At 22.4% G+C, this 22,132-nt stretch overlaps 2 protein-coding genes across 2 annotated transcripts in view; one reads left to right on the top strand and one right to left on the bottom strand.

Moving 5' to 3' along the window:
- Positions 1 to 22,132, bottom strand: part of LOC127281383 (phosphorylated adapter RNA export protein) — a 264,174-nt gene that overhangs the window by 27,183 nt on the left and 214,859 nt on the right. The gene's annotated exons all lie outside the window — the stretch shown is intronic.
- Positions 295 to 20,178, top strand: LOC127281371 (adenomatous polyposis coli protein-like). Its single transcript, XM_051305055.1, has 15 exons — positions 295 to 658; positions 1,251 to 1,398; positions 5,872 to 8,055; positions 11,907 to 12,051; positions 12,657 to 12,808; positions 13,911 to 14,193; positions 15,001 to 15,415; positions 15,622 to 15,825; positions 16,264 to 16,563; positions 16,951 to 17,178; positions 17,375 to 17,566; positions 17,846 to 18,040; positions 18,359 to 18,565; positions 18,925 to 19,143; positions 19,621 to 20,178. The coding sequence occupies exons 1-15, from the start codon at positions 617 to 619 to the stop codon at positions 19,837 to 19,839; spliced, it is 5,133 nt and encodes a 1,710-aa protein (XP_051161012.1). The 5' UTR covers positions 295 to 616; the 3' UTR covers positions 19,840 to 20,178.

The raw sequence follows: 22,132 nt of genomic DNA, 5'->3' as shown, positions 1-22,132 counted from the left end.
AAAAATAATATAAATATAATTTTTTTAAAATTTGAAACCTAACCTACAAACAAGTGATTCATATAATAAATAATTAAATCTTTGCTAGATTATTGGAATATTTATCAGAATTTTTTAATTTTCTTTTTGCATTCTTGAATTTAACATTATTTTATAATATTATCATTGGAGGAAAAAATAAATAATTTTAAATTAAAGATGGCGTTGTTTTGAAATTCGCGCACAAAACTGGCAACACTGTACGGGTACGCGCTTTAAAAAAAAAAAAAAAATGACAACAGTGTTTTCGTGTATATTTGACAGTTGTCATTTATTGTTTTTTCAAACATAAATAACAATTATAATTCAATTAATTATTAAATAAAGTTAATTATTATTGTTTTTTTTTATATTGTTTGCTTCATAAACGAATTATTCTAATATATAAATATAATAGTGAAGTGTGATAATATTTTTCTCAACAATTGTCAATTATAACCTTTTTTCAATTTCTAATGATTATTTGCAAAAATAAAGAAAATGAATTGAAAAATTTGCAAATAGAAACAAAAAAAAAAAAAAAATGCAAGTGAAATCAAATATGCTCGAGTGTGATAAATATTAAACAGGGGGAAAAATGTCTTGGAACAAATACAGAGAGAGGCGTCCAAGTCCAGAGGTTAGAATTCAATTATTTTATGTTTCTGTGAATTTGTAATACAATTGTTTTGTTTATATTTCTAATGTTACGAAGTATTTTATTGTTTTTTAAATTTAAATATTTATATAGTGTTATATCCTCATATTTTTTTCACTATTTTTTTGTTTATAAATTTAAAATATTTTTTCCTTCGATATATTTTTTCATCTATTTTCCATGAATTAAATTTTTCTAAATTTATTTAATTTCCAAAGATAATGAATTTTACTTCGTTATATGAATATTTTTTATGTTTTTTTTCCCCAAATTTTGTGAAAAATATCCGTTAAAAAATATAATATCAAAGATTTATGATAATTTTTTTCTATTTATAATTATATTTTCAATTCTTTTTTTCTTGAAATTTGTTAAATTTTCTTGAAATTATTAACTTTGAAAAGTATTTAATTTTTTTTTTTTATTTTCATTATTTTACTTTAGTACTCTTTAAAAAAAAAAATAAATAAAAATAAAATAGTTTAAAAATTAAAAAATAAATTACTGTTAATTTGAAGAAAAATATTTATTTTTGATTCTTTATTTCAAAAAAAAAAAAAAAAAAAAAAAATAGGTCTCGATAAACGACAGCAAAGACTCGAGTTTAAATGATGAAACACATCAAGAGGAAAATGTTTCCGAAAGATCTTTAAGGACAAATCGTGAAAGATGGTTGGAAGATCCAGAACCTGTGGAAAGGCGTCTAAAAATGAAGCAAAACGGTAATATAAAATAAATAATAATCATAAACATTTGATTTTTTGTTTTAAATTTCAGGCAATTCATTAAATTTTAGAGAATTTTTAATTTTTATAATTAAATAATTAATAATAATTAAATTAAATTAAAAATTTTCAAAAATTTAATTTAATTTTAATTTAATTTCGTTTATTATAATTTATTTAGTATTTTTTTTTTTATTAAATGAAATTAATTAATTAATTAATTTTTTCTATAAAATTATTATAATTTTTTTTATTTTTATTTATTTATTTATTTTTTTATTATTTTATTTATTAATTTTTAAATTATCATCGTGTCATTTGTTATAAATTATAATAAACTATAATACTAAATATACTAAATATACTAAATATAATAAATACTAAATAAATACTAAATATTAAATAAATTTAATACTAAATAACTAAATAAACTATAATACTAATAATACTAACTAATAAACTACTAAGTACTAAATACTAAATTTTATTAAACAAAATTTCTAGAACAGGAAAAAATTACAAAAATTTACTTAAAATTTCAATTAATTTTCCATTAATTTCAAAATTAAAAAATAATATTTTTTCTTGAAAATTTAATTAAAAATCTAAACAAGAAATAATTAAGAAAAAATTTTTTAATAACGAATTTTCTTGTTTTTTTTTTGCTTTCCTTTTCAACATTTTGTTAATTTTGAAAAAAATCTTATAATTTAGAAAAAAAAATATTTTCACAACCAAAATCTCTAATTATAGAAAAAAATGCAATAATTAGTTTAAATTTGAATTAATTTTCAATTAATTTCGATTTACAAAATAAAAATTATCATTTTTTTTGAAAATATTTAAAAAATAATAATAATAACAATAATAATAATAATAATAAATAAAATATTTGTTACCATAAAGAATTTTCTTGTTTTTTTCTCTTTTTTTTCTAAATTTCGTTAAATTTAAAAAAATATTATCTCAAAATTAAAAAGAAAAGTATATTTTACTAAACGAAATTTATTTAAAACGAGAAAAAAAAATTACTTTAAATTTCAATTAATTTCAATTTATCAAATAAAATATATATTTTTTTGTAAAAATTAAATTAAATTTTTGAAAAATTTTATCAATAATTGATTATATTACAAGTGTTAATTTTTGTAATTAATTCAAATTAAAAAGATTTTTAAATTGGGATTTTGATAAATTAAAAATTGTTGCAAATAATTGAATTTTCCAAATAATTTTAATTAAAAATAATTTTTTAAAAATAATTGAAATTTCGTAAAATTTGAATTAAAATTTGAAAAAGTAATTAAATTTTTTTGACAGATATTTAATTAAAACAAATTTTAAACACTTGGAAATTTCTTAAAATTTATTTGAAAAAAAATTTAATTTTTTTTGGAGATAATTTAAATAATTTTGAATAATTGAAATTTCGTAAAATTTGAATTAAAATTATTTTAATAATGAATTTTTCTCATCTTTTTTTCCATTTTTTGTTAAATTTGAAAAAAAATATCTCAAAATTTAGAAGAAAAAAAAATATATATTTTACTAAACAAAATTTCTAAGGGAGGAAAAAATTATAATAATTTGTTTATATTTCAATTAATTAAAAAAAAAAAAAAAATTTTACTAAAAAAAATTTCTAGAAGAGGAAAAAATTACAAAAATTTATGTAAAATTTCAATTAATTTTCCATTACTTTCAAATTAAAAAAATAATATTTTTTCTTGAAAATTTAATTAAAAATCTAAAACAAGAAATAATTAAGAAAAAATTGTTTAATAACGAATTTCCCCCCCTTTTTTTTTCTTTTTCTAATAATTTCTTAGATTTGAAAAAAAATCTCAAAATTTAGAAAGAAAATATTTTGTCAACAAAAATTTTCAATTATATACAGAAAAAATTACAATAATTAATTAAAATTTCAATTAATTTTTGCATTAATTTCAAATTTAAAAAAAAAATTTTTTTTACGTAAAAATTGAATGCAAAATTTAAACAGGAAATAATTAAGAAAAAAAATTGTTTAATAACGAATTTTCTCGTTTTTTTTTCTTTGCTTTTTTTTCAATCTTTCGTTAATTTTTAAAAAAATCTCATAATTTATAAAAAAAAAAATATATTTTCACAACCAAAATCTCTAATTATAGAAAAAAATACAATAATTAGTTTAAATTTGAATTACTTTTCAATTAATTTCGATTTACAAAACAAAAATTATCATTTTTTTGAAAATATTAAAAAAATAAATATAATAATAATAAATAAATAAATAAATAATAATAATAATAATAATAATAATAATAAATAAAATATTTGTTACCATAAAGAATTTTCTTGTTTTTTTTTCTTTTTTTAATATTTCGTTAAATTTGAATTAATTTTCAATTATAATTTCAATTTTAAAAATAAAAATTATCTTGAAAATATTAAATAAAATAAATATATTAATATTAATAATCATAATAATAATAATAATAATAATAATAATAATAATAATATTAATAATAATAATAATAATAATAACTTCTGGCCCGAAATGCTGAATCTTAATAATAAATAATAATAATAAATAAATAAAATATTTTTTATCATAACGAATTTTCTCTTTTTTTTCTAAATTTCGTTAAATTTGAAAAAATATTATCTCAAAAATAAAATGAAATTTATATTTTACTAAACGAAATTTATTTAGACGAGAAAAAAAATTACTTTAAATTTCAATTAATTTTAAATTAATTTCAAATTTATAAAATAAAATATATTTTTTTTGGAAAATTGAATTAATGTACACAGAAAATAATCGGTCAAAAAATTTCTATTAATACCTAATTTTACTATTTTTTCTCTTTTTTTAAAAAATATTTTGTTAAATTAAAAAATTTTATCTCAAAATTTAGAAGAAAAATATGAATACCAACCAAAAAAAAAAAATAATTTACTAAATAAATTCACAAAATGAATTAAAAAAAATTACAATTACTTTCAATTTAAATTTCCATAATCAATTTTTGTATATTTTTCGAAAATTTAATTAAAAATCCTAAACGCCAAAAAAATTGCGTTAGGGTCAGCCGGGGTAAATCCGAACGGGGGGTAAATCCGAACGCTAATTATTTCAGCTTAATTAAAATTGTAAAAAATAAGTTAGAAATGAGAATTTTTACCTCAGATCCTCTTGAAGAGATTCTAAGTATTATCCTATTTTTCGTTTGTTAATTAGCAACAGCATAAACAAAGATAACGAGTATTGCAAAAAAGATTGAAAATCAAAGATGACACTCTTTCAGTATTTTGTCTCGTATTTGAAGAAAAAGAAGCTAAAAATTTATTTTATTATTTATAATTGTTTGTTATGAATACTAGAACAGAAACTATTTTTCATTTTTGCCTTCTGTAAAATTTTATTAATAATATCAGACCGTTTGTATTTACCCAGGAAAATTGGAAAACCGGGGTAAATCCGAACGGTATTTTCAATAATTTTTTTTACATCAGAGCCACACAAAATTGTTTTTATTTCATTACACTATTATTTTAACATTATAAAAGTACATAGAAAAAAGTTTTTCTTTCTATATGTATCCTCGTTAGTAATTAATAAGCAGAAACTTAATCTCTGTTCTCTCGAAGGAGTGTTTCAATTTTTTTGCCAAATGGTTTGTTGAAAAAAGTTTTTCAGGATCTTAATAAAATTTGGTATTCTACGGTTTTTGGGGTCGCTAATTACCAATTTGAAGTCAGTTTTTCAAAATTCAAAATGGCGGACGAGAATTAAAAAATTCATTGGATTCGCTTGAAAATTGTTACTCGGGGGGTTTCAGGGTTAGCAAATTTGATCATTTTTAAAAATAACTTTTAGGAAAGTCCGCCATTTTGAATTTAAAAAATTTGACTTTTATTTTTGTATTTACATTCAATCACTCCAAAATACTTTCTGTAGCAAGTTTTGCAAAAATCCGTTATGATTTGATAAAGTTATTGAAGGTTTTAATTGTGTAATGCATTTTAATTTTTAACCTGTTTGATTTTTGTATTTATATTTGATGCATTATTACATAATAGGTTTATTATCGTATTTTTTTTGAGTTTTTATATAAGTTTAACAATTGCAATACTTTAAATTTATTTTCCCTAAGATTTTTCTGAAATACAGTGGCGTTCGTATTTACCCCGGTATTTTAGGAAAGTTGCAAAGTATCGAGGTAAATACGAACGCTAAGTTTCCTGCGATTGTAATTTATCAAAAATGTTTGCTACCCCATAAAATTGTTCTATGGAAGTAAAGTAACAACTTCATGCACCAGAATACCGGAAGTATTTTTTTTTAAAGAAAAAACTTATGTTATTGTTAAAACTTACTAAGAGCGTTCGGATTTACCCCGGTTGACCCTATTTCTCTTTTTTTTACTAAAATTTTCTTAAATTAAGAATATAATTCAGAAACTAATTTCTCTTTTTTTTTTACAGATTGTGTACCATTTTTGGTACAATTAATTCATTCACGCGATCAAAGTCCCGACGTAAGAGAGGGTGCATCGAGCGCTTTAAGAAATGTAATTCATGCATTTGACGATAAGAAAAATCGTGAAAAAGATATATTCGAATTACTCGAACAATTGCGTGACTATTCAGAAATGTTAAAATTAACAATAAATACAGGTTGTTATGGAAGGGAGAATCTCAATAAACATCCAAATAAACAAATGACAACACTAATGAAATTATCATTTAAAGAAAATTATCATCGTGTCATTTGTTATCTTGGTGGTTTACAAACAATAGCCGAATTAATAGAATGTGAACATGCAGCACATGGTTCAGAGACAAATGATTCTGAATGTATAACATTGCGTCGCGATTCAGGTATGACATTGGCAAGTTTAATTGTTGGCGATACAAATAATAAAGCACTTTTATGTTCGTTTCGTGATTTTATTAAAGTTTGGGTCACACAATTATTTAGTAATTGCGAAGAATTACGACAAGTGACGGCGAGTGTTTTTTGTAATCTCTCATGGCGAGCTGATAATGAATCGAAACAAACATTACGAGAAGCACAAGTTGTAACGGGTTTAATGAAAGCAGCAATGCATTGTCGTAAGGAATCATCGTTGAAAACAATTCTCTCGGCACTTTGGAATTTATCAGCACATTGTGCGGCGAATAAGGCGGAAATTTGTGCTGTCGATGGTGCACTTGCTTTTTTGGTAAATATGCTTTGTTATGAATCGCCTTCAAAGGGTTTGGCAATTGCTGAAAATGCCGGTGGTATAATAAGAAATGTTTCGAGTCACATTGCAGTGAGGGAGGATCATCGTGTGATATTGAGGGAGAAAAATTGTATACACATTTTAATACGTCATTTAAAATCCACTAGTTTAACGGTGGTTAGTAATGCATGTGGTACACTTTGGAATTTATCGGCATGGTGTTCGAAAGATCAAAAAACACTTTGGGAATTGGGTGCAATTCCATTGTTACGTAATTTAACGCATTCAAAGCATAAAATGATTTCAATGGGTGCAAATTCGGCGCTGAGAAATTTATTATCGGCAAAAGGTGTTTGTGACACGAGAATACGTAAAAATGATGAGGAAAATTTAAGAAAGAAAAAAAATTATGATTATGAGAGAAAATTTTTGCCAATTAATAATAATAATCATCGTTCTGTACCAACGGCTTATATTGCCAGTGAACCGGGTAAGAAATTAAAATTTTGTATTAAATTACCAGATTATGATGAATCTAAAGAATCATGGAATTATAGACCACGTTTATGTTCACCAGTTGATGAAAATCAGGCATCAACATCAAAATCATTTTCAAATTTTATTAATTCCGATGATGATATTGGCGAGCAACCAATTGATTATAGTAAAAAATATACAGAGAGAAATCAAAAATCAATGGTGAAAAAAGAATTTGATGCGGATGATGATGATAAAGTGAATTTATTTGGTGATTATGTTGAAACTGATCTTGATCAACCGACGGATTATAGTTTACGTTACGCTGAGAACGATACCGATGAAGATGAAACCGATGAAGATGATGATGATGATGATGATGAAGAGAAAGAGAATAAAATTTTAGGTGAATATTTTCCGAGAAATGAACAAGAGGATACAGTGAAAACATATTGTACTGAGGGTACACCATATCAGACGCCATTTAATTTTTCCACTGCAACATCAATGTCAGATTTAAGATGCGATGATGGGAGTATCAATAAAGAGGGTGGTGGTGAGAAGAAATTTTCAAAAAAAATGGATTTAAGAAAAAATTCTGAATTTGTTGTTAAAAATTCACAATTTGATGAATCGCAAGAAATGCAAGAGGAGGAAGAGGAGGAGGAGGAGGAGGATGAAGAAGAGGAGGAAGAGGAAAAACATTTGGATGTTAATTTAACGGAAAAACCAATTAGTTATTGTGTTGAGGGAACACCGCAATGTTTTTCAAGAGTTAGTTCTTTTAGTTCATTGGGAAGTGCTATTGTTGCGCAAAATTTGAGTATTGAAACTGTGTCTGAGGAGGCAGTTGGCAATGATTTGACGACGGATAATATTGATCAACAAGATGTTAATGATGAGCCAACGAATGAAAAAAATAATTCTATCGCTTGTGTGGAACGTGAAAAAAATGATAAAGAAGGTAATTATATATATAATAATAAAATGCTTGGTCTGTCCTTCTGTCCTAACTTGAAGTTGGCCTTTTCTGATTTTACGTGTTTTTTTGAATAGTAATCTTATGTCAAATTTTGACAATTCTTTTTCTCATTTTTGCCAAAGTTGTATAATTCTGTTTCCAAATTTCGAAATAAGTTTCTTTAAAATTCCAAATTCGAAAATTCAATTCACGAAGCTGAAGTACACAACGTTTATCAACGAAATTTTTTTTAAAGTTGTATATTGATTCAAAAATTGTATACAAATACAAAAAATTTATGATGAGAGAAAAGATGCGCCAGGAAATTTCGTAAAAGATAGTAATTTGAAAAAAATATATTTTTAAAAATTAATTTTTAAGGTACCAGGGGCCAATGAATACCTATTAAATATTAATTATAAAAATACAGGCCTCGAATGAACTTAAAGACACCAAAAAGTCGTTTTAGTCGATTTATATTCCAAAAAAAAGTGGATTTGTTTTTTATTTTAACAAAAATATTTTACAGATTTTTAAATAAAAAATTTTTTTTTTTAATAATAATCCTTTTCGAAGGGTTAAAGTTGAAATTTTTAGAAATAATTAAATTTCAAAAGATATTGTTAATTTTCAAACAATTATTAAATTTTACAGAACTAAAAATAATTTATCAAAACAATTTTTGGAAAATATTTTTTAAATTTAATTGAATTTTCAAAGATTTAAAATTGAGATTTTTGAAATTAATTGAAACTTTAAGTGGTGTTGTAATTAAAATTTTAGATGATCTCACTAAAAATTTATTTGAAAATGCGGACAAAATACAATAATTTGAAAATCATTTTTAATTGAAAAATGGTTTCAGATAGTTGAATTTTCAAAGAATACACTGGTCGACAAAATTTAGGTTTTTTTTGCCACAAGAGTAAACGATGGTGATTCTTATAGGATTTTTGACGTAGATTACGAATCTGTAAATGAAATTGTCCCATCACGTCTCAATTTTGAGAAAAACTGTCTCAAAGTGTCAAAAAATCGCATTTTTGGCACTTTTTGAAGCACTATAAAAAAAGAACGCGACGTGATAAACGGCTCAAATATGGCTTAAATAAGAACTAGTACCCTCAACTTTAACCTCCAGAAGCAAAAAACCATGTACCAATAACTCAAAATTGTGGGCAACATTTTTTTACCGCGTGCGCGTCCAGCAGATATTGTTCCCACGATAAAATGAAATAAATTGCTGAAAACGTCGTCAAAGACACAAGATCGATTTAAATTAACTTCAAATTGGTTACTCGGGGGTTTTCGGGGTCGCTGATTACGAATCTGATGTTAGTTTTTAAAAATCCAATATGGCGGATCCAATATGGTGGACGATTTTTGGAATAACTTAACATATTAGTCTGAAAATCGTTACTTGGGGGTTTTCGGGGTTGTTGATTACGAATCTGATGCTTAAAGATTTTATGGTTTTTTATTAAATTGAGTATATAAAAAGTTTTGAGATTGCAAATTATGAATTTGACTTAAAAATTTTTAAATACAAGATAGCGAATCGAATTTGGCGAGCGAATTTTTAAATAGTTCTTGATTTTCGCAGACTTTAGTAATTTTAGTAATTATTTTCATGCCTCCACCTCATTTATAAGAGGAAACAGTTTTTTTTAATAAAAAATGGTTACTAGGTTTAAAATAAATTTAATTAATTTTTGTTATATTGTCAAACAGATTTAATTAATACGGCGTGAAAATGAAAACAACAGAAAACATCAAGCTTCATTTTTAACGTCTACTTTTTTCGTCCAAAAAAAATTAGAAACAAACTGACAGCGAGCTCATCAATTGAACTCCTTGAAAATGTAAAAGAAATAAAATTAAAATCCTTAATGGTGCAAAATAAACGAAACGTCACATTTTTATCTCAATAAAGTTTTTTTTATATTGGATTAGTAAAAAGAAGGTTCATGTAACTGCGTAAAAAAGAAAAAATTAAATTATTCATTAAATAACTCCTTTCAAAAAAATTTGTAGTAATTTAATAGTCAAGCCATGTTAGTTCCGCCATATTGGATTCTGAAAAACTAACATCGGATTCCTATTCAGCGACCCCGAAAACCCCCAAGTAACGATTTTCAGACTAATATGTTAAGTTAATCCAAAAATCGTCCGCCATATTGGATCCGCCATATTGGATTTTTAAAAACTAACATCAGATTCGTAATCAGCGACCCCGAAAACCCCCAAGTAACGATTTTCAGACTAATATGTTAAGTTATTCCAAAAATCGTCTGCCATATTGGATCCGCCATATTGGATTTTTAAAAACTAACATCAGATTCGTAATCAGCGACCCCGAAGACCCCCGAGTAACCAGTTTGAAGTTAATTTAAATCGATCTTGTGTCTTTGACGACGTTTTCAGCAATTTATTTCATTTTATCGTGGGAACAATATCTGTTGGTCGCGCACGCGGTAAAAAAATGTTGCCCACAATTTTGAGTTCTTGGTACATGGTTTTTTGCTTTTGGAGGTTAAAGTTGAGGGTACTAGCTCTTATTTAAGCCATATTTGAGCCGTTTATCACGTCGCGTTCTTTTTTTATAGTGCTTCAAAAAGTGCCAAAAATGCGATTTTTTGACACTTTGAGACAGTTTTTCTCAAAATTGAGACGTGATGGGACAATTTCATTTACAGATTCGTAATCTACGTCAAAAATCCTATAAGAATCACCATCGTTTAATCTTGTGGCAAAATTTTGTCGAACTGTGATATTATTAAAATAGTTAAAAATAATTGAATTTCCTTAGAGTTATAATTGTTAATTGTTAATTTATAATTGTTATAATTATTAAATTTAAAAAAAGAAAATTTTCGATGGAAAATTTTAGAAATAATTAAATTTTAGATGCTTTTAAATTCAAATTATTGAAAATTCAATTAATTTTGAATTCAAATTTTTGAGAATAATGAAATTTTATTTGATTTTAAATTTGGAAAATAATTGAATTTCAGTTTATTTTGAATTGAAAATTTTGGGAAATAATTAAATTTTATTTGATTTCGAATTGAAATTTTGGAAAATAATTGAATTTTATTTGATTTCGAATTGAAATTTTGGAAAATAATTGAATTTCTGTTCATTTTGAATTGAAAATTTTGGGAAATAATTGAATTTTAATTGAAATTTTGGATAATAATTTAATTTAAGTTTATTTTCAATTGAAAATTTAAATAATTAATTTTGAATAGAAATTTTAGAAAATAATTGAATTTTAGTTTATTTTGAATTGAAATTTTTAAAAAATAATTCAATTTTATTGTGATATTTTTTTTAAATTATAAACAATTGTTAAATTTCATAAAAATTTTAATTGAAAAATAATTTTAATATAATTGAATTTGTGATGTATTTCATTAAAATTATTAAAAATAATTAATTTAGTGAAGAATCATTTTAGTTGAAAATTTGTTAAATAATTAAATTGAAGAATATCTGCAGAAGATCTACATTTTATACTAGAAAAATGTATTTTATTTACATTTTTGTTCAAATGTAAAAAAAAATGTCACATTTTATTAAAATAAGTCGATAAAAGTCGTATTTTTGAAAAAAGTCGGAAAAAGTCGTATAATCCGAGGCCTGTAAACATATAATTTTCATTATTATCATTTAATATATAATAATATTCTAATAAATTAAATTATTATTGATAATATTAACCTTTAATTTCTTTATAACAAACAATTAAATACCCAATTTGGTGCGCTTATTTATTATTTATTTACATGTAAAAAAAAAAAATTTTCACTATTTTTTTTTTTTAATAAAAAAATAATTATATTTGTTTAAAGGAAAAATGGTGACATTTGGAAGGGAGGATCATTACGCAGAACAAACGCCGCTAATGTTTTCGCGATGTAGTTCCTTGGGTTCTCTAAGTGGTTTTGAGCAACATTCAATTCGAGATGATCTCAGTTCTGGAATTAGTGATTTTAGGTAAATTTCAAAAAATTCTTCTTCTTTAGAAAAATTAGGTTTTTAATTTTGTTTTTATTTATTTTTTTTATTAGATCTAAATTTATTTTTTTTATCTCCATTAAATTTAAATTAATTCTTTTGTTAAATTAAGAAATCTCTAAATTATTTTTTTTTTGTTAAATTAAAATTGTTTTTTATTCAATTAAAATTTTTTTTTTTATTTTTTGTTAAATCTTAATTTAATTTTTTGTTGTTAAATTGAAATTAATTTTTTCGTTAATTTAAATTTTTGTTTGTTAAATTGAAATTTTTGTTGAATTAAAATTTTTTGTTTGTTAAATTAAAAAAATGTTGTTTGTTAAATTACAATTTTTATTGTAAAACATAATTTTTTTTTTAAATTTAAATTAAAATTGATAATTTAATTTAAATTAAAATTGAAAATAAAATTGATAATTTAATTTAAATTAAAATCGAAAATAAAAAATGATAATTTAATTTAAATTAAAATTGTAAAAAAAATGATAATTTAATATTTAAATTTAACAGAAAAAATAGAAAAAAAATCTCTCTTCTTTTTAAAGACAATGTGAAATTAATATTATTTTCTTCTTTTTTTCAAGTCGAATGACAAGCGGTGTTGTTTCGCCGAGTGAATTACCTGATTCACCAACACAAACTGTTCCACCGAGTCCTCGACATAAACATCAACATCATTCAGAATTTGGAAGAAAATTGCAAAATGAATCACGTCACAATAGTTTCCAAACATCATGTAAGTTATGCCTTCAAATTCTTTCTTTTTTTTTTTTAATGAATTTTCCCCAAAAATCGTTAATTAGAATTTTTATTTTAAAGTATTTAAGTAAAAATAATTTTTTTTTCGCCAAATTTTCAATTTTCGAAGAAGAAATTTTTTTTTTTGTTTAGCGTTTCATCGAGATTTATTTATATTTCTTATATAATAAATACCTAAATAATTAAAAAAAATAGAAAAATTAATTAGAATTATAGAATTTAAAAAAAAAATTTTTAAATAATTATTTTTAATACAAATTTTCAATTTTTCAAATTAGCAATACAATTTTTCTTTTTAAAAATTTTGTTTAAAATAAAATAAATTCGTGTAAAAAAAGAAAATTTTCTGTCGATTGATAATTCGAAAAATGAAAATTCATCTTCTAAAGTAATTTCTCTAATATTATTCAAAATATTCTAAATTCTAATTAATATAATTTTTTAATGGGATAAAAAAAAGAATTGAAATATTGTTTCCATAAATATAAATTTCAAAAATCTCTTTTTTTGGGGAGGCTAAAAAAAAAGGGAAAGGGAGGTAATTTGAAAATGTAATTGTGCGCTTGCGTCACATAAAAGCGCATGCGTTACGTCAATATTTTCATACACCCACACTTTTTAATGTATGGTAAATATCAATGGAGGAAGTCGGCCTGGATGTAAGTTATATACATATATATTTATCATCTAAATATACAAAAAGCCACTTCTTCTTCTTTTTTTTTTTTTTCTAAATCCACAAAAACTAGTTTTTTTTTTCCAAGCGTTAAAAAATTTTACCCGAAAAAATTTCTGTTTCAAAAAAAAAAAAAATTTGCAAAAATCAATGTTAGCGTCTTATTTGGAGGCTTCTCATCGAAATCAATATTTAGACTTGTTCGATTGATTTTCATAGTTGCGAAAAATAAATAAACCTAATATGATCAATTATAATAATAATAATAATAATAATTATTATTATTATTATAAAATAATAATATTTTTTGTAAATTTTTTGCAAATTTCGTTTTTTGGAAAAAATTAAAATTTTTATAAAAATTGAAGGATTTACAGGTTTTTTTTCTTTGTGATTTTTTTAGCATGTAGTAAAATGCAATCGACGAAAAGAAGTGTCTTTGAGGATGAGATGGCTGCATTTAAAGATGAATCGACGCCTCTTGAATTCTCAGCGGCCACGAGTCTTAGTTCCTTGACTATTGATGACGAACCAAAATTACCTAAATTTAGAATAATAGAAAAAAGATCTATTGTTCCTGATATTGTTGAATGTACAGGAAATTCAGAGGAAAATTCACAATTATTGGATAAAAAATTAAATCAACCCGACAATTGTAAAGAGAATGAGACTCTTTCCAACGAAAGGTTTTTATTATTTTTTTAATATTTTGTTTTTTTATTTCTCTTTTTTAATTTTCATTTACAATTTATTATTATTTATTACTACTATTATTATTATTATTATTATTATTATTATTTATTATTATTATTTATAATTATTATTCAATTTTATTTTATATTTATTTTTATTTCGTTTTTTATTTCCCTTATTATGATTTTTGCTTCTAAACGAAATGTAAAAAAAAAAGAAAAAATTATTTAAATTGCAGAAACTTGTTTTAATTTTTATTTATTTATTATTATTTATTACTACTATTATTATTATTATTATTATTATTATTATTATTATTATTATTTATTGTTATTTATAATTATTATTCAATTTTATTTTATATTTATTTTTATTTCCTTTTTTTATTTCCCTTATTTTTTTTTTGCTTCTAAACGAAATGTAAAAAAAACAAGAAAAAATTATTTAAATTGCAGAAACTTGTTTTAATTTTTATTTATTTATTATTATTTATTACTACTACTATTATTATTATTATTATTATTATTATTATTATTTATTGTTATTTATAATTATTATTCAATTTTATTTTATATTTATTTTTATTTCGTTTTTTATTTCCCTTATTATGATTTTTGCTTCTAAACGAAATGTAGAAAAAAAAATTATTTAAATTGCAGAAACTTGTTTTAATTTTTGTAATTATTTATTTTTTAATAGTTTTTGTTTCTATTTTTGTTTTTTTTTTTGCTTTTTTTTGTTGAAATTTATTTGCTGCCAAAATGAAAAAAGAAATTTATTTATTTTTCAATTAATTCTAGATACGCAACAAATGAGGAAAATTCAATAAAATTATCGCCGTCCTCGTGTAATTTACGAAGATACGAGACAAGTTTCACATTAGATAGATTGGATTCGGCATTTAAACGCGGTGGACAATTTGTTTCATTGCGTAAAGTTGATGTTATCGATGCATTAGATTCAGTACATATTTATTGTACCGAGGACACGCCCGATGGTTCAATTTCAAATTTATCAGCACTCTCAATGCCAAGTATTCCCGATGACAATGAAAATATTGATCACAATAAATTATTATACCTGGCAAATCAAAGGAATAAATCATCATCGTCATCATCATCATCATCATCATCATCATCATCAGACGCAGTTTCAAATTCATCTGTCGATAATGAAATTAATTTACGCGAACAAGTCGATTCTGTACAAACAAAGGTATGTAATTTTTTTTTCCCCAAAATTCCAAACTTTTCGAATTACTATTAATTTAAATTAATAATAATTATTTAAATTAGTAATAATACTGAAAAATTAATTATTTATTAATTTAAATTAATAATTAATAATTATTATTTAAAATAAGGGAAAATTAAATAATTTTTGATTATATATATAAATGAAATGTTTTTTTTTTTTGGTAGAAAAAAGTTCCACCTCAGAATTCAGCGCAGAATTCATCACTTGAAGTTCCTTCGAATAGTTGTAATAATTCGGCAAATTCTTTGCTTCGTGATCAATCGTTTAAAGTTGAAAGAACAACGCCTGAACCCTCTGACGATAGTGTCAGTCTCACAGAGGAGGAAAATAATAAATTGGATCAATTAATTGAATCCGCTATGCCAAAGGTGAGGAAAAATTTATTATTTCCAATTTTTTTTTTTATGAATTCAAAAATTAATTTTTTCTTCTTTTTTGAATAAATTATTCTAATACTTTTTTTCCATCTGTAAAAATGATATTTTAAATTCAAAAAAAAAATTGTTCTCTACACTTTTAACTTTATTTTTCATTTTGATTTTTAAATAAAAATTTACAATATAATAATAATAATAATAATAATATTAATAATACTTAATTAATAATAATATTTATTTAATTTTAATTTACAATAAAATACAAAAATTTTAAATTTAGAATTTTAATTTAAAAAATTAAAAGTTATTTTAACTTTACTTTGTTGAATTTTAAAAAATTATTCTTTCAAATGCAAAATTTTTTGTGAAATTAATTTTTTGATTAGTGAATTATTTTGAAATTATTTTGAAATTATTTTTAAAAAATAGAGACGTTTAAATGATTCATCGTCGCTTGCAACTTCGGAACAAAATCTCGAGAGATCATCATCGCCAGTTCCCTCAGTTGGAAGTAATAGTTTTATCGAGGAGGAAACTAATAATAAATTAACGCAACTAATTGAAACTTCATCAGTTCCGTCTTCGCCAAAATTAATTAACATACGAGCATCGAATTCAAATTTGCAACAAACTTGTAAAATTGACAACTCATCTGTATTATTTAAGGAGAATTCATTTATTGATGATAAAATTAGTGCACACGATATATTAATCTTGGAATCGGAGCTGGTAATTATTAAAATTATCTTTCAATTTTTTTTTTTAGAGAGAAAATTCTGTTTTTTTTATAAATGCGTTCTAATTTTTTTATTTTTTCTAATTTTTTTTTTAGACGTAAATTATTGTTTATTTTTATTTCATTTTTTTATTTTGTAAAATTTTTTATATTTTTTTCATATTATTTAATTATTCAATTATTCAGTTTCAATAATATTCAAATTTTTTTGGAAATTACTTTCATTGCATTTTGTTTTTATTTTGTTCTTATTTTGTTCTACTTTTTGCTTTGTTAACTTTGGAAATTGTATTTTTATACGTTCTTTTCCTTATTTTTTTCTTTCTTTTTTTTTCTTTTCGAGAATAATATTTACGCGATATTTAATTAATTTTTTTCAGAGACATTTCAATATTCATTCGAATTCACATTCATTGAGATCGTCGTCGCCAATTGCAAACGAATTTTATCGATCGAATCCCTGTGGAAGATCATCGTCGCCAACAACTTTAATGCCAGCGAATTCGCGAAAAGAAAATTCTTCGCCTACACCATCGGATGATAGTAACAGTCTCACCGAAGAGGAAAATATTAAACTCGATCAATTAATTGAATCCGCGATGCCAAAGGTATTTTTTTCAAAAATATTTCTTTAAATAATAATAATAATAATAATTATAATAATACCAAATATATTTTCATTTTTATTTAGCAAATTGTAAAAGAATTTAAAAAGAGAAAATAAAAATTAATAAAATAGAAAATATAAAGTTGACTAATTAAAAAATAAAATTATAAATTTGTTTTTTTTTTTTTTTTTTACAGAGACAAAATACTCTATCGCCATCGCCAAGATCGAATTCACCGAAATTAGTCATCAGCAAATCAAACTATAATTCGCCCTCGAGAAAAATTCACTCGTCGAGTCAATCGGAAATTTTATTAAGAACCGAAATGGATTTTCCCGAGGACGAAAATAGTCGATTGAATCAATTAATTGAAGCTGGAATGCCGAAAGTGAGTGTTTTTTTTTGGTTATTTATTTAGTTAATTCATTTATTTACAGTGATATTTGTTTTCGATTGTTCAATTTATAGAAAGAGAGAAAAAAAAAACAATTTTCTTTCTGTAAATATTTTTGTAAAAATTTATTTTCTTCTATGAAAAGAATTGCAAAAACAAAAAATTGGCCAAAAAAAAAAGAAATTGTGTTTTTTTTCAATTTTTCAAAAGACAAAAAACAGGATTTCCTTTTTTGGAAAAAAAACGATTTTTTCTATTCGTTTTTATTTATAGAAAAAATTGAGCGTTTCATCGAGATCGTCACCAATTAATGTTCGTTCAAGAACAACAAATTCGTACAATGATCAATCATCGCTTCCATTAATTCCCCAACAAACGTACAAAGCACGAGTGAATCGCGATTCATTCAATGATTTTGCCATTCATAAAGAGAGACTCGATCATCTTATTCAATCTGGAAATCCAAAGGTAATTTATTTCTTTTTTTTTTTTTTTTAAATATTTTCATTAAAAATGAAAATTCTACAATTTTTCGTAATTAATTTTTAATAACTTGAAAAAATAATTCCAATGCCTTTTCAAGGTTTTAAATAATTAGAAAAAAAAATGTAAAATTTAAAAAATATTTTATAAATGTTTTTTTTTTTAATACAATATTTGTGTTGTGCTTTTAAAATATTTTTGACGATTTGTTAAAATTTGTTTAAAAAAAAAGATATTTTTTGAATTTTTTTCTATTTGAATTTAAATGGGGTGGTTTTTTTTTTTTTTTTTTGTCTCTTAAAGAAACGAGGAAATGGACCTAAAATATCACCGACAAAAGTGACGGACAGATCGAATAAATTAAATTCACATGGTCGTCCTTATCATTCAAATCGGCAAAACTTTTTCCGAGGCGATCGAATAAAACCAGAACCGGAAGACGATACATTAAGTTTGACTGAGGAGGATAATATGAAATTGGATCAATTAATAGAATCTGCGATGCCAAAGGTAGGCTGAATTTTTTTTTTCTTTTTTCAAAATTAATAAAAAAGAAAAATGTTTTTTCTTTTTTCAAAATTAATAAAAAAGAAAAATGTATTTTTTTAAATATTTATCTAAATTTCTCTAAATTCTTTTTTTTATCTAAATATTCCTTAAATTTCTCTAAATTCTTCTTTTTCTTCTTTTTATCTAAATATTTTCTAAATTTCCCCAAATTTTTAATAAACTGATTTTTAAATTTGTAAATTTTATTCCAAAAAACTAAATTTAAAAATTCTTTCATTTTTGATAAGAAATTTTTAATGCGAAACAAATTTAATATTCGTTTTCTTTTTAATTTTTTTTTTTTTTTATCTTTTTTATAGAAACAGTCTCAATCATTTCACCGTGGTTCTTCGGGAAGAGTATTGGACGATATTCCAGCCAATAGAATGCTTCCCTATGGCTGTTCATCACCGCCGTCATTTCGGCAAAATTCTTTAAAAACCGGAAGAATGAAAAGCGAACAAAATGAAAATAGAAACAGTTTAACTGAGGAGGAAAATTTAAGACTCGATGAATTAATTGAATCCGCAATGCCGAAGGTAATAAAGGGGGCAAATACAAATAAATTTCATCTAAATTCAATATTTAAAAAATTTTTCAAAAATTAAATATCCAACAAAATTTTCAATTATTACAATTAACAAGAAAAAAAAAATTTCAATTGAAATTCAAAGAAGAGAAAAAAAGAAGAAGGAAATTTAAACAAAAAATTAAAGAAATTCAATAACGAAAAAAAAATTAAAAACTACTTTCAATATTTTGGAAAAATAATTTCGAAAATTTTTCGATAATTCTGAAAATTCTAAAAATACTTTTTCTCTTTTATAATTATTTAATAGTATAAATATTAATTAATTAATATAATAATTATTATTATTATATTAATTTATCGTTTATAATTCCTTTTTGTAATCTAATACAAAAATTAGGTAAATATAAATTGTAAGTTAAAAAAAAAGAAAAAAAAAACTAACTCCACGTTCAAATCTAAAGATTTGGCTGTAAAATAATTTCAGAAACGAAATTCTTCTCTGAAGACGACGACGTCATCAACGACGTCGTCATCGTCATCAAAAATTCCCGAGAATATTTCTTCACATAGAACAAATTCATGTGTTCGCACTGCAAATCCATCATTGCGACGTCATGCCTATGGAAATGTTGGCAAATGGAAATATTATAAAAGATTGAGTTTTTCACGAATTCTTCGATTTATTCGCGAAAGTTATCCCTGATAATAAATTCAATATTTTCTCCTGCGAAGAAAATCAAAAAAAAAAAAAAATGAATTTTTATGTGATCAGTGCAATTAGATATAAGAAAGTAAGACAAAAAAAAAAATACTGAACGAGCTTATTAAAACGAATTATTTTCATGAATAATAATAATAATAACGATGATAAATATTAATTCACGGAAATTACAGGATAAAATCAAAGACTGATAGAGAAAGTTTATAATAATGCATTTTTAGGCGAAATGTGTAATTTATAATTCTATAGATGTCTTTTTTTTGGAACTTTTTAATTTGTAACAATTATAATAATGTTAATAATTAATAATAATATTAACAATAATAATAATAATAATAGTAATAATAATAATGCTTCCATTAGAAACGCGTGAATAAGCTCGGAAATTAATTTTTTTTTTTAATAATATTCATTTGATTGAATTTAATTAGCTAAAAATTTAATTAGCTAGAATTTAATTAGATTGCATTTAATTAGCTCGAATTTTTAAACTAGAATTTTCTAACTAGAATTTAATTAACTTGAATTAATTAACTAGAATGTTAATTAGCTTCAATTTACTTTTAGCCCAATTTTCATTTTTTTTTGTTTCTATTATTTAACAGAAATTTCATTTAATCGAATTAGAATTTTTATTTTAAACTATTTTATGAGAAATAATTATTTTTTTTAAACGAATTTAAAAATTTTTTTTCGAATTTAATACGATTTTCTTTTTATACGAATTTTTATACAACAAAATTTTGTAGCTACCGAATTTTTATTTTACAGTAACTTTTTTTTTACATTACTTTTTATTTACAAGAAATATTAAAAATTTATTTTAATTGGAATTTTTTAATTTAATAGAATTTTTATTCAATTGAATTTTTAAATGACAGAAATTCGAATTCACCGAATTTTTATTTTACAGTAACTTTTTTTTTTACATTACTTTTTATTTACAAGAAATTTAAAAATTTATTTTAATTGGAATTTTTTAATTTAATAGAATTTTTATTCAATCGAATTTTTAAAAAATGACAGAAATTCGAATTCACCGAATTTTTATTTGTCCGAAATTACAAAATTGTCCGAATAAAAATTTGGTAGCTAAAAATTTTGTTGTTTTAAAAATTCGTAAAATTTTATTTCGAAAATTTGTGAAATTTCGTGTAAAAAAATAATTATTTCTAGTAAAATTTCAATGAAATATTTTAGTTAATTAGGAAATGAAAAATTCGACTGAAAATAAAATTTGAGCTAATTAAATGCTAATAATTATAATTAAATTTTGACCTAATTAAAATTCTGTTAAATAAAATTTTTCTATAAAATGAAAAATTGTAACAAATTAATTTTTTTTAACAGCTTATTCAAACGTGTCTCTTTAATTAGATATATTTTTGCAAAAAATTTTCTGAAAAAAAACTGATTTTTTTTAGCTAAGCTCTTTGTGTTAGAAGTTAAAGAACAAAAAAAAAAAAAAAGGCTTGTAAATAATCGATGTGATATCTCTCATTGTGAGAGAAAATAATTAGTTTTCGATTTTTAGTTTTTATAATATAGCTATTTCCTATCAAATATTTTCTAATTCTTCTTTTTTTTTTTGCTTTTCACAAAAATAATTCCTCAATTTTTCTATTTTTGAAAAAATTTTATTTTCCAATTTATGAAAAAAATTCCTATTTTCGAAAAATCCCTATTATTTTTTATAAATTTTAAGAATATTGTTTTTCATGTCAGAAATCTAAGTTTTCTGTATTAAAAAATTTTTTTTTTGTTTCTAAAAATTAATTGCATTTTTTTGCTTTAAAAAAAAATTTTTTTCTATTGTTCTTTTTAATATTTCGAAATTTTCGATATATTCGAAATATTCGAAAATTTTAAAAATTTTCCGACAAAGTGTTTTCTTTTCTTTTTACATTCCGACATTATTTTTATTTTTTTTTTGGAGAAAATACGCTTTTTTTGCTACATTAAAAAAAGTAAAAATATTTTGAAAATATTCTGTTTGGTAAAGTAATTTTTTTTTTTTTTATTTTATGAAAAGTATTTTCGAAAATATTTCCTTTTTTTTTTATTTTTTTATAAATACGACTGTGGTAATGCGCTGTGTATATCGAAAACTATAATATTCAACGTGCCACTTATATATACAAAAATAATATTAAGATTACTTTTTAGGTTTCCTTTTTTTATAAAGAGCAATGTTTTTTAGTCTTCCAAACGTTTTATCATCACTTTTTTTTAATAAAATGTAAATTATAATAATTATAAAATAATAATTATAATT

The sequence above is a fragment of the Leptopilina boulardi genome, unplaced genomic scaffold (assembly GCF_019393585.1).
Source record: "Leptopilina boulardi isolate dan_hultmark-lab unplaced genomic scaffold, ZJU_Lbou_2.1 LbouV2_266, whole genome shotgun sequence".
Taxonomy (NCBI): Eukaryota; Metazoa; Arthropoda; class Insecta; order Hymenoptera; family Figitidae; genus Leptopilina; species Leptopilina boulardi.
The sequence above is the reverse complement of the archived record's forward strand: the minus strand, read 5'-3'. Positions and strand labels throughout refer to the sequence as shown.